This window comes from Lethenteron reissneri, chromosome 30 (genome assembly GCF_015708825.2).
Source record: "Lethenteron reissneri isolate LAM-NWPU_2019-01 chromosome 30, ASM1570882v1, whole genome shotgun sequence".
In the NCBI taxonomy this organism is placed as follows: Eukaryota; Metazoa; Chordata; class Hyperoartia; order Petromyzontiformes; family Petromyzontidae; genus Lethenteron; species Lethenteron reissneri.
In genome coordinates, this window is record NC_083808.1 from 15695202 (window position 1) to 15707271 (window position 12070).

Here is a 12070-nt window from a genome sequence, read left to right on the forward strand (position 1 = left end):
TGTGGGTTTACTCTCCAACACACCGGTGTGCTGAACTAATAACGAATTGGCATGTTTTGTTTACGTTACAAACCTTACTAATTGGCTGTGTCTGGTGGTGCTGGTTGTAATTACTGGCGAAACGTGGTACTCGAATTGTAAATGTTGTGGGTTTACTCTCCAACACACCGGTGTGCTGAACTAATAACGAATTGGCATGTTTTGTTTACGTTACAAACCTTACTAATTGGCTGTGTCTGGTGGTGCTGGTTGTAATTACTGGCGAAACGTGGTACTCGAATTGTAAATGTTGTGGTTTACTCTCCAACACACCGGTGTGCTGAACTAATAACGAATTGGCATGTTTTGTTTACGTTACAAACCTTACTAATTGGCTGTGTCTGGTGGTGCTGGTTGTAATTACTGGCGAAACGTGGTACTCGAATTGTAAATGTTGTGGGTTTACTCTCCAACACACCGGTGTGCTGAACTAATAACGAATTGGCATGTTTTGTTTACGTTACAAACCTTACTAATTGGCTGTGTCTGGTGGTGCTTGTTGTAATTACTGGCGAAACGTGGTACTCGAATTGTAAATGTTGTGGGTTTACTCTCCAACACACCGGTGTGCTGAACTAATAACGAATTGGCATGTTTTGTTTACGTTACAAACCTTACTAATTGGCTGTGTCTGGTGGTGCTTGTTGTAATTACTGGCGAAACGTGGTACTCGAATTGTAAATGTTGTGGGTTTACTCTCCAACACACCGGTGTGCTGAACTAATAACGAATTGGCATGTTTTGTTTACGTTACAAACCTTACTAATTGGTTGCGACGGGTGGTGGCGGGTTTACCGACACATTTATATTTAACCCAGAAACCTCTATTATGGAGTATGTATGTCTGTTGAACCTTTTCGCACCATACGTAGCCAAGCGTGCTCATGGGGTTCGCATTGCAGTCGGGACTGTACCTGAGCAGGCTTGAGCACGAGGGTGTTCCCAGCTGCCAGGCACGCCGCACTCTTCCACGCCAGCATCATGAGGGGGTAGTTCCAAGGAATGACGATGCCACAGACGCTGGGAAACCACACATGGCATATAAGGCAACAATAATAGTAATAATAATGAGCACATTTGTTATTGGTGGAATTACAATAGCACAAGGCCATCAAGACGGCGCTATGTTTTACAGACGACTATAGTCTGCCAGTAGGTGGCGATGCTGCTCCGTGGTTTTCCAAAGAATTAAATTTGTGAGTCATTATTGGAAAGAGATGCCGGCACACATGGTTTACAATTTTCTTAATAACGTCACAGGACATTTAACGTCTGCTGTGATTCAGACGGCGCACATATTTTGGTCAATACGCCCATGATATTAACCAGGGTGGCCGCCGCGTGCTTGAACCGTGAACCTCTACAACACAAGCAGCGTACACGCTACCGCTCGGCCTCTTCACTGCTCACGATGTATCCTGAAGCACCTCATCAGTAGCCTTGTGTTACCGGCTGCTGAATAAAGGAGGTCTGACACGTTGAACATCGACACTTGGTCCCGTGATACCACATCCTATCTGACTCTTGCTCATGAGCTGGGTTTATATTCTATCACTTAAGAACAACGAAATATTCCCCATGGAGTGCCCCACCATTAACAGGCCCATAATAAACCACCCTCCTTCCCCCATGGTGTATACACCTGTCATTCCGATCAATGTTTGGGTAAGCCTTTACATTTGTACAGGGTCTTGCATCTGCAATGTTTACACGTTTATTGGTTCAAATGTATAAATGTGTTGAAATGAAAATGAAATTGCAAGCAAAAACAACGAAAAACTAAATATTACGTGAAAATTGCAACTCCAAGTAATGTAAATGCCAAATAAGTGTATTTAAGTAAAATACATAGATCCCTGCAAAAACTGCAACGTCATGCTACGTTTTAGTGCATTGAACCTCATGTGTTCTTAGGAGATGGCATTTTCAGCTAGAAGAATACACACAGGTTTGGCATACCACTTGTGTTTGCCCTTGCTGATAACAGCCTGGCGACTGTCTAAACAACTATGACTTTCTCCTGAGGCCTACAGTCCAAAGGGACCAACGTTTGTTCTTTTTCACAACTGGCAATGATAAAGAGTTGTGACACACAGGTCACCGTACACTGGCACATTTGTTCACGTGACAACTGTATTAACGGGCCGTGTTTACCAAAAGGTGGTTACCAAAAGGTTGCATTTGCTTATCCAACAAATGTTTATATTTTTGTTGGAGCAACTACGTTTGAAAGCCATGATGCATTTGCTCTGTCCGTTTGTCCTGTCTGTAGCGTGGGGTCACAATCACTCTTCTATGGTCCAGTCAAAATGACATTTGAGAATGAAGTTGTGTTGCTATTCGGGACTTACTCCATAGAAAAACGGACTAAATTATCAAAAGTTTTGCGACCAAGGCAATGACATCACGCGCGATGCGCACACCTCGCCCCCCCCATGACATCATTACGTGTGACGTCATCCTGCAACTTACCCTATTGGTTCTCTCTTTGTGAAGGTGAGGTTTCGATTGGGCCGTGCTTGGTTGATCGGAATGGTAGTGCCCTGCACAGAATACAAAGCCCGTGTCAGGAAAAACACCGATGGAAAATCCACGATTTGTCAACAATGGCAATGAGGGCCATCGGTGTGATGTAAGTGGGGAATCCCTTGCTTGGCTGGTGTCTCGTGGACATCGCCAGAGACACTGGAGCTCAAGCCCATAAAATATGGTTTGAGTGGATTGACTTTATAAAAGGCTTCTCCCTCTTTGTTTCTTAGCTATGATGATGATGATGATAATGTCATATGGAGGGAACGACAAATTTAAGATGTTAAGCTTTGGGAGGTGCAGAGTGAATCTGATAACAGATGGTGTATTGTCATAGGTGTTACCAGACCTGGCTCCAGCTTCTCTTGAATGGGGGCCCCCATAACATTGATACATGTAGCCTGTGCTCCTTTAGCGGAGGAATAGTAAAACTACACAAACTCTCCCCTGAAGACCTCTCGTGGCGAGCAGACCTCGGCATTTGCCTTTAGCTCCTGAATATATTTCCACACGCATTTTTTAACAGTGATATACAACTAGGTACGGTATGTGCCAAAGGGACATTCGGTGCTTGCAGGGCCCACCCCATTACCCCGATAACGCTGGCCTCGGGTGTTACACAACATAAAGCACTACTCCCAAATGGCAATGTGATCTGCTTCGATCGTACGGCTGATGTAGATGCAGAGCAACAACTGCAATTCACATCGAGGTGGCCAAGCCAGATAACCGCGTCAGGAGCAGCGGAGCGTATCGCCGTGATGTCTCCTTCGTATTTGTGGATTGGATGTGGCGTCGTTAGACGTTGTACGGTCTGTTCTGGATGACCACAGTCGCACACTGGAGAGTTTAAAATTTTCCATTTGTGAATCAGGTATCTGCATCTGCCATGGTTTGTGCGGATGCGGTTTAGGGTGGATCACATGAGCATTGTGGAAAATCAAAACCAGGGATCTTCTGCGTTGAGTCTTTCGCAAGATTACTGTGAGTTAGTTGGTGATGAGATGAGAGGGATACGGCGTGAACGCTTGCCACGCCAACTGCCGCACGCTCTGCCCTGACCGCCTCTCACGTGTATCTTGTCGCACCAGCCGGCGAAGTATCGGAAGGTCTGTATGGACATGCCCACGTGCGTCTTGAGCGCCAGCGTGTACACGGCCCCCGAGTCGAGCGTCTCGATGGTGGCCAGCTCCTCCTGGTGCTCCTCCATGAGGTCGGCGAGCCTGGCACGAGCGTCACGGTGGCAACAACGCCACGCCGTGGTCAACCGTGGCTGGTGTTGGTGTTGTATAGGTCTGTGCGTGTGTGTGTGTTTGTATGCATGGGTTTGTATGTGTGTGTGTGTGTGCGCTAAAAACCTGGTGACCGGGTTCGATTCCCATTCACGGCCAATACCAATGACGATTATCTAAACCGGTCCCGGGCCTCCTCTAGGTCGACTCGGCCTCAAATTTTGTACCTGGTGCGGCAGGTACCCGCCCCCTCGTGTACCGTTCCGGCCTTCAAATCCAGCCTTCATAGGTGCTCGCGAACAGCACTTGCCCCAACAGTCTGTTCAAGCTATACGGGGGATCTTTGTTGTTGTTTGCATGTATGGGTTCGTAAGTGTGTGTGTTTGTATGGGTTTGGACTTGTGTATGGGTTTGTTTGTGTGTGTTTGCATGTATGGGTTTGTGTGTGTATTTGTGTGGGAAGTAATAGTGGAGTGATTGGGACACCGAACATCAATGGAGTATATATGAAATGGTCTTCGGCCTCCCCTAGGACAACTCAGCCTTAAATTAGTACCTATCGTCAGAATTAACAAGACACGAAGGCAGCCGGGCATGGTGCTGCCACCTCACTCCCCCATCGCGTGCCGTGCCGGCCTTAATAATAGGTGCTCGCGAACAACACTTGGCCCAACAGCCTTTTAATGGATAAATGGGGAGGTGGGGGCATATAGGATGGGGGCGGTCTTTATTTTTGTGTGTTTGTAGGCGAACGCTTGTGAGCGTGTCATCTATTCACTTGTACAGGAGGCGCCCTCTGTCGCGGGGGTTCATGCGCCCCCACTCTCCGCCCTCGAACGCTCTCTTAGCGGCTGCAACGGCCTCATCGACGTCGGCGACGGAAGCGAACGCCACCTTGCAGATCACCTGTTCGGGGCGGCGAGAGGAGAGAGAGAGATAGGAGAGTGACAGGTTCAGCAGCGGCGTTCACACGATCAGGTAACCTTCCTTCGTTCGCCCAACTTGAAGCCTGTCGATGTGCGCATTTACGTGCGGACCGTTAGCTCCAGGGTGCACGGTTCAAATCCCACTGTGTCAAAGCAAAGGAAAATGAAAAGCTCTCGAGTAGCAGTGTGCGACCCTGGTTGTACAGAACAGACTGTACAACGTAAAATAGCACAATGCCCGATCCACGGACACAAAGGAGACATCACGGCGATGATACACGACTCCGCTGCTCCTCGCGCGGCTATCTGGCTTGACCACCTGAACGTGAAATTGTAGTCGTTGCTCTGCATCGACATCGGCCGTACCAAAGACGAAGAGGAAGCAATAAAGAGTTCGATTGCCAAACCATCGTGTATAATTAAAGTCAGGGCTTAATTTCCCACTGAATATTGTCCAGGTGGTCACTGGTAGACTGGAGTAAGCACGGGCATAGTAGCCACAGCCATAGTGAGCGGTATGCTGGATGTGGTGTGCCCGGTGCAGACATTTTTCTGATTCGCCAAACCCTGCTCAAATGAATCCCTGGATGATGTTCTCTATTTGAACCAGGTGGGAACACATTGAGATGCGCAGCGATTTTGCAAGGGAGACCCGACATTCTTTAAAATTGACACTTAAGACAATTGTGATGTTCTTTAGCTCATGCCATTGTCCTGATGAGAAAATGTTGGACTATTATCAATTGCTTAATTAAACAAGGGCAGCAATCATGTTTAGCCTTTTGTCAATCTGCTCACGCATAAATCCCTCCCCACATTGCAATGTAAGTGGTTGGGCTTGTTAGATCACACTCTGCTTGCGCTGATCAGTGCGGGTTGGCAAAGGGAGGAACCCAGGACTGATTCAGCTATCACTCGCTATCGATGTCAGCCGTGCAGTGGCCAACCACTGCACCACCGCTCCAGCCCCAAATACTTGTGATAACGTGTTCAAGAGATATTTGGCCCACCGTCTTACAATGTGGAGTTGAGACCATGCCTTGTTGTCAATGGGACATCACCATCATTTGACCCGTGAATGACTTAATCAAACGATGGTGTGCCTCTTCATCTTCTTGGTTCTTTCGGTAAAGTCACGTAGAAGGGAAATAATAAAATAATAAAAATAAAACATAATGAAATACAATTCTCACGACGTTTCGGCCACAACGCAAGCAGCCGTCCTCAGGTGAAGAACAGGTCTGTCGGGAAGACAGCGTCTGAATGAAACACCCCAGGCTTGGAGCGTGTATTTAAGCTGGGTTGGAGGGGGAAGAGCATCCTGACACGGGAGCTCACCGATCCATCTGTGGGGTTGACCGTGTCGTAGGTCTTGCTGGTTTCCGCGTCAACGAACTTCCCATCGATGAAACACTGATGCGGTATCCTCACGGTCAAGTTGTTCACCTCTTTTACGACCTAAAAGAAGAACGTGATGTGCATTACCCCATCATAAGTTACCAATTGAATATAGCTTCAACAAAAGGCGGGAATATCTCGGCAAGCCTGCGAAATTAAAAACCATGGAGGGAGTAGTGCACATCCGATTAGCACAGTTGGTACGGCACGAAAGAAGTTCAACATACAAAGTATGATGGCAAATATTATGGGAAAACCAAAAACACCATTCAAGACAAACACGGGGAATGTATATTATTGCAATAATAAGGTTTTGATCTATACAGAAAAACACCATCCAATCTCGACTATGTTTCTTCAGTGCATTGGATTGGGATATTTGGCCAATTCGATTTTAACAAGCGTTTTGCATGTGGAATGAGAATGAAGGAATAAGAGAAACACCCTGTAAGCAATCAAACATCTGCACAGATGGGTTCAAGGATATTTTATTTGTACCGCCATCTCCTGGCCACCTCTCAGCATGCTTTGCCTGCCTGAATGATGTCTGACAGTCAGAATGTTTCTCCATTAAGTCCACCTATCTTTCAGTTTATATGTCTCTCTATCTATCAATATGTCTGCCTAGTCTTTCAGTCTATCTGTCTATCTGTCTGCTTGTCCGTGTGTCTTTGTCTAGGCGGTGGGAGGCGGTGGGGGGCGGTGGGGGGCGGCTCACGTGGTCGACGGCCAGCTCCTCGGTGCGGTCCTCTCCACGCAGCCGCCGTACGACCATGTGGGTGAAGTCGCGGAAGGACGTGGCCATGTACACGTCCTCCGTCTGCAGTTGCAGGTCCCCCCTCCTCTGCTTCAGCTCTTCAATCAGCCTGGAGACAGCGCAGCAGCAGCAGCAGCAGCCGGTGAGTATTCACAGCCGCATCTGCCCGTTTACCCAATCGCGCGCTTTCAGATGCGCATCTGCGGCCGTCTGGAATGGCCGCTCTTCCTTCTTATATTAGGAAGCCACTGGAGCTATACCCTTTTTAAAATCTACATTAAAAACGAATTTCTTTAGATCTGCTTTATGTGTTTAGTTTGTTGTCCTTCCCTGCACCTCCGATTAGCAGAGTTGGCTACGTATGGTGTGAAATAAGTTCAACATACATACAATCACTATGAATAAGCCTCACATAGGCAACCCACAGGGTGAGTTACCCCTTAGTCGCTCCCTTACAGCCACGACCACACAGTAGCAACAGACTCACCTCACACATGGACGCTTCAATAAAGATTTTGATTCTGAGATTCTAATTCTGCTTGGTGACTCTAATAGATGCATAGTCACACACACACAAAGACAAAGTTCCCCTGTATAGTCTTAACAGACTACTAGGAGCAAGTGCTGTTGGCGAGCACCTATGAAGGCTGGCACGGCACACGAGGGGGTGGATGGCCAGCACCACGCCCGGCCGCCTTTGTCTCTCAAGTGGCGATGTTTACACACCGACCTAGAGAAGGCCCAGGACCAGTTGAGATATTCGTTACCGGTGTTGACCGTGAGCGGGAATCAAACTCGTGTCACCAGACTCATAGCCCAGCGCGCTAACCGCCACACCACCGTTCACCACATACACAGTCACTGTAACAAACACAGTAATACTTACACGCAGATACACGGTCACTCAGACACACCGACATATAGGCACGTTGACACACAGACAAGGAGTCATACAAACACATAGCGACCCTCACATGCAGTCACCCAGTCAACCTTCCACAAAGATACATAGTCACTGTGATGCAGACTCGTAGCCTTGAATGCACTCAAGTCCCACGTGGCTTAATTTACCCAGCGTCGTAGGGGCTCCCGCAATGTTCTGCAACATCCATCAGTATCAATAAGAAGGATACCAAATAAATAACTCTACACTCTTTGGTTCTTTCGGTAAAGTCACGTCGGTTAAAAAATAAAATAAAAAAATATTTCTCATGACGTTCCGATCGCAATACAAGCGGTCGTCCTCAGGCGGAAAAACGAGAGGTTATTTTTGTGGCGATGGGCTTGCCACAAAAACAACCTCTTGTTGTAACAGCTCTTTCGCTGGTTGAGCAGTTCCACTGATGGATTATTTATATATTTTTTTCCGCCTGAGGACGACCGCTTGTGTTGCGATCGAAACGTCGTGATATTTTATTTTATTTTTCTACCTACGTGACTTTACCGAAAGAACCAAAGAGTATGGATTCCTGCAGTCACGAAAGCGTCAAATCAAGATCAATAACTGTAGTTACTACGATCGCTCACAACGGAAGGGCAACGTATGCGATTTCAAAACTGCACCTCACTACATCCATGGACGCAGCTCCAGACTTGAAAAAGTCAGTCGAGTCTTCCACGACAGGCACGTTACTGAGAATGCTCATCCATATCGCCTGTCAAGAAAGTACACACGTGCACACGATGAGCAGGAAAGACCTGTTGGAACACGTGTCAGCACCTAATAAGGCTGATATAACAGCTGGGTTTATTTCGCAATCGGACTAAACCCAGCTGACTTTATTTTACTCTGGCTGAATAAGAGCAAACCCCACTGTCCGAATTGTAAAGTATGGTCAAACATAACGGTGAAGTAAGGTACGATCAAACAACGCCCCACGGTCAGCATGTATAAAATTGTGGCATCGCCGGACCATGAGAAATGGCGACTTCAAGAACAGGCCTTCATCCATCAGTGGATGAGCGATGGTTAATGATGAGGAAGAAGAGCAATATTTCGCTTGAAACGCTTTTTACTCTGCACACACGTATACTTTTAAAAGTTTGATATGCCACATGGATTAATTTTACTTTTAGGGCCTCTCTCTGCTGATGGCCAACGACACGGGGAGGCCGGTACGTGACGTTTGTGCCAGAGCTCCTTACCCGAACCTCCTCCGCAAAGGCCTTTTCGTCGTCCGTGAGCTCCACGCTGCCCTCATCTCCCGACGAGAAATATTTGGAGGCCGGAATCATTTTCCCGTCTTCAAACTGTAGGTTCCTTACCAGAAGCTGGAGGCGTAAACACACACACACACAAAGATCCCCGTTCATTTGCTTGCTTAGCTTGGCTGCCTTTGTCCGTCTAGTGCCTAAACCACATCGACACAAAACATGGCAGATGCAGATGCTTGATGCACAAATGGAACATTAAAAAATCCGTGGTGTGCCACTGTGGTCACCCAGACTATGTAGCATATAACGACTCAATGCTAGATGAATAAATCCACTCGGATCTCTCGCAGAGCAGTGCAATTGTTTGTGTTCGAGAACGGTCCACGGAAGCGGATATCACAGCTGCTTCCAGAGGTCCCTTCTTCAGGTGACCTCTGGTCCACGTGGTAGAGTTCAGCGCTTGCCTCACCCGCTCCCGCACGTGGCAGTAATGTTCTTCGTGTGATAGTCAAATGGATGTCTGAACTCTCTGAGCTGGCATCTCACCGTCTTGCCATCATTTCCGTGCAGGAGGAGGCCGCTCTTGGTTATGGTGCCCGGCAGGGCGGCACCGGGAATCTCCAGGGGCTGCCCCACCACCGTGCCGACATTCGCCAGCGATGACCCGAACAGCGTCAACCTCTGTCAAGTCGAAAAAGGGCAGCCAAGCCTTGAATCACCGAAAGCTATGCCGGACCAGCTCCTTAAAATACCATGAATCAATTATCACCAATGATGCGAAGTGTAATTGGCCAGGATTGTTGTAACAGCAACAGGCTTCCTGGCAGGTGTGGATGGCGTATTGAAAAGCGGTGTTATTAATATACCAACAAAGTTTGGATTCCTAAAAGTGTTAGTGATATCGGTGTTTTGTATGGATGTCCAACATGGGACCATCAAATACAATCCGAAAATATGATGTATGGGGCACAAATATCACGTGATCGGGACAGACAGAACAACTCCTAGACACCATTAGGTGAAGGGAACTGCAATGAGTTGGCTTCATCAATAGATTCAGAAGCCTACACAGAGCCAACCTGCACGACACCATTGAGGGGACTCTACAAAGATCACACTACTTGGAAGCCATGCTTCTGTCTGCACAACACATGCCAGTTGAGGTCCTGATGATTTGAGGTCATCATAATTATTAATATAATGAATTCAACTTGTAGAGTGATTAGTGTTCGCTCACTCTCGGAGAGAGAACGACTTAAGAGGCACGAGGAACCGCAGAAAAGCAGGAAGGCAACCACATGATGAGTTGGCAATGCCCAAGCTCTGCGGCCCACTATATATTAAGGTGCTATCGGCCAATTAACACGTTTTTACATGTGGGAATAATCCAGAGCACCGGGAAAGGAAAAAAGCACACACATACAGCCAGAACAGGTGGAGTCCCGCCTTCTCCTGGCAAGCCAGGACATGACACCTTGACCCCCAAAAAGCCACGGTCAAACTCACTTGTCCATCGATGAGGGTCCAGGCCCCGGGAACTTTGTCGTGACCACGTATCCAGTTGTGTATTGCCTCAGCCGACTGGTCGAAGTTGATCTGGGCACGGGGGAGAGGGCCAACGTCACGCGGGGTTAATATGCACGGCACACTCACGTGCGGCCTTCGAACCGTTCGCTCAGTTAGGTTCATTTAAAATCACACTTGCCGAGCACAGGCCCAAATGTCCAAAAACGCCAAGCAGCCAGCAATGGACATCACTATTAAACGTGTGTAATCAAAAAGAGTTTACATAAACCGTATTTTGACTTGAGGATGGATAGAAAAAAAATTGAAAAAGCGACGATGGGAATGAACTCCAGAGCGGAGCAGTGTGCGGAAAGAAATCAAAGGAAATGTTATTTTTGCCCTGCAGTGTTGTGGTTGCATGAGGCGATACAGTCAGTGTTTGATGGACTGAGTCCTCAATAAGGGTAGAAGAATCAATGAGTGAAGTTCCCAAAAACAATAACCATGGTAGGAGCAATAGAAGAGTGATAAGGAGGAAACTGACTACCTTTCAGTAAGTGACTGTAATAAATCAGTGAGTGCTCGATAAATGAAACTAATCTTAGTTTACAAGGTAAGGCCCACTGAGCGATGTAGCTCTTTTTCCTAGGACCCAGAGAAAAATCAATGTGACCACGGGGAGAACACGCAAACTCCAAATCTACAGGCGCCAGTGTTTGGATCGAACCTCCGATCTTCTGTATACCAGATGAGGCAGTTAACTGTACACACGGTGTAAAGTACACTGAGTGTACCGTAATGTGTGCGTTGAGCAGCACACATATCTTGCTTTCTATGTTACAGATGAAGCAAATTTTTTTCTTTAAATGTGACATTTTGACTGCACGTCTGCATGGCTGTCTTAAGTTATTATTTGGAAATAACCTCAATATGATAATTGTTTTTTTATCCTTCTATCTGGCAACAAAACTGACACCCTTTTTTACAAGGATATTTTTTACTGGCAAATGAGGTTCCAATGGTATAACCTCAATACTTAAGTGTAGCGAGGTGATGTGCTCAGCCTCGTCACTAATAACTGCAACAAATGCATCCTATTGAATTAAAAAAATCACCTAGACGTTATGGGAAAATACATCGTGTATGCCACATACAGTATATGTTTCTGGGTCAGGCCACGTTATAGTTTTATTAGCAAAATTCCTGGGTTAACCCTTCACCGCCCGACAAGATTTTAACGTTTACACGTATATTATTTATGCGCCGTGCCCGTGTATATTATACGTGCACACCATATAAGAATTTTGGCATAAAACTACGACGTGGCTTGACCCGAAAACAAATACCGTACGGATCATTGTATTGGCTACAAAAACATACATTGTAAGTGACCAGAATAGTATGCAGAGAAACAAACAACCGCAATCATCCAAATACAGCATAACAAATATTTCACTTGCCTTGAGAGCCAAAATAAACCATACTGTTTGGATTGACTGGATGAGTTTGCACACTGCTGTAAATGCAGT

At 46.8% G+C, this 12070-nt stretch overlaps 1 protein-coding gene across 1 annotated transcript in view; it reads right to left on the bottom strand.

Annotated features, from left to right (window-relative positions):
* The window catches only part of LOC133349574 (mitochondrial 10-formyltetrahydrofolate dehydrogenase-like), a 50622-nt gene that overhangs the window by 15855 nt on the left and 22697 nt on the right, over window positions 1-12070 (bottom strand). The window contains exons 6-15 of the mRNA XM_061563144.1: window positions 10542-10631; window positions 9582-9716; window positions 9027-9152; window positions 8445-8536; window positions 6843-6990; window positions 6065-6184; window positions 4579-4706; window positions 3641-3791; window positions 2512-2582; window positions 954-1059 (exon numbers count right to left, since the gene is read on the bottom strand). Coding sequence (XP_061419128.1) covers window positions 954-1059; window positions 2512-2582; window positions 3641-3791; window positions 4579-4706; window positions 6065-6184; window positions 6843-6990; window positions 8445-8536; window positions 9027-9152; window positions 9582-9716; window positions 10542-10631 — 1167 coding nt within the window. The remainder of the gene's footprint in view (window positions 1-953; window positions 1060-2511; window positions 2583-3640; window positions 3792-4578; window positions 4707-6064; window positions 6185-6842; window positions 6991-8444; window positions 8537-9026; window positions 9153-9581; window positions 9717-10541; window positions 10632-12070) is intronic.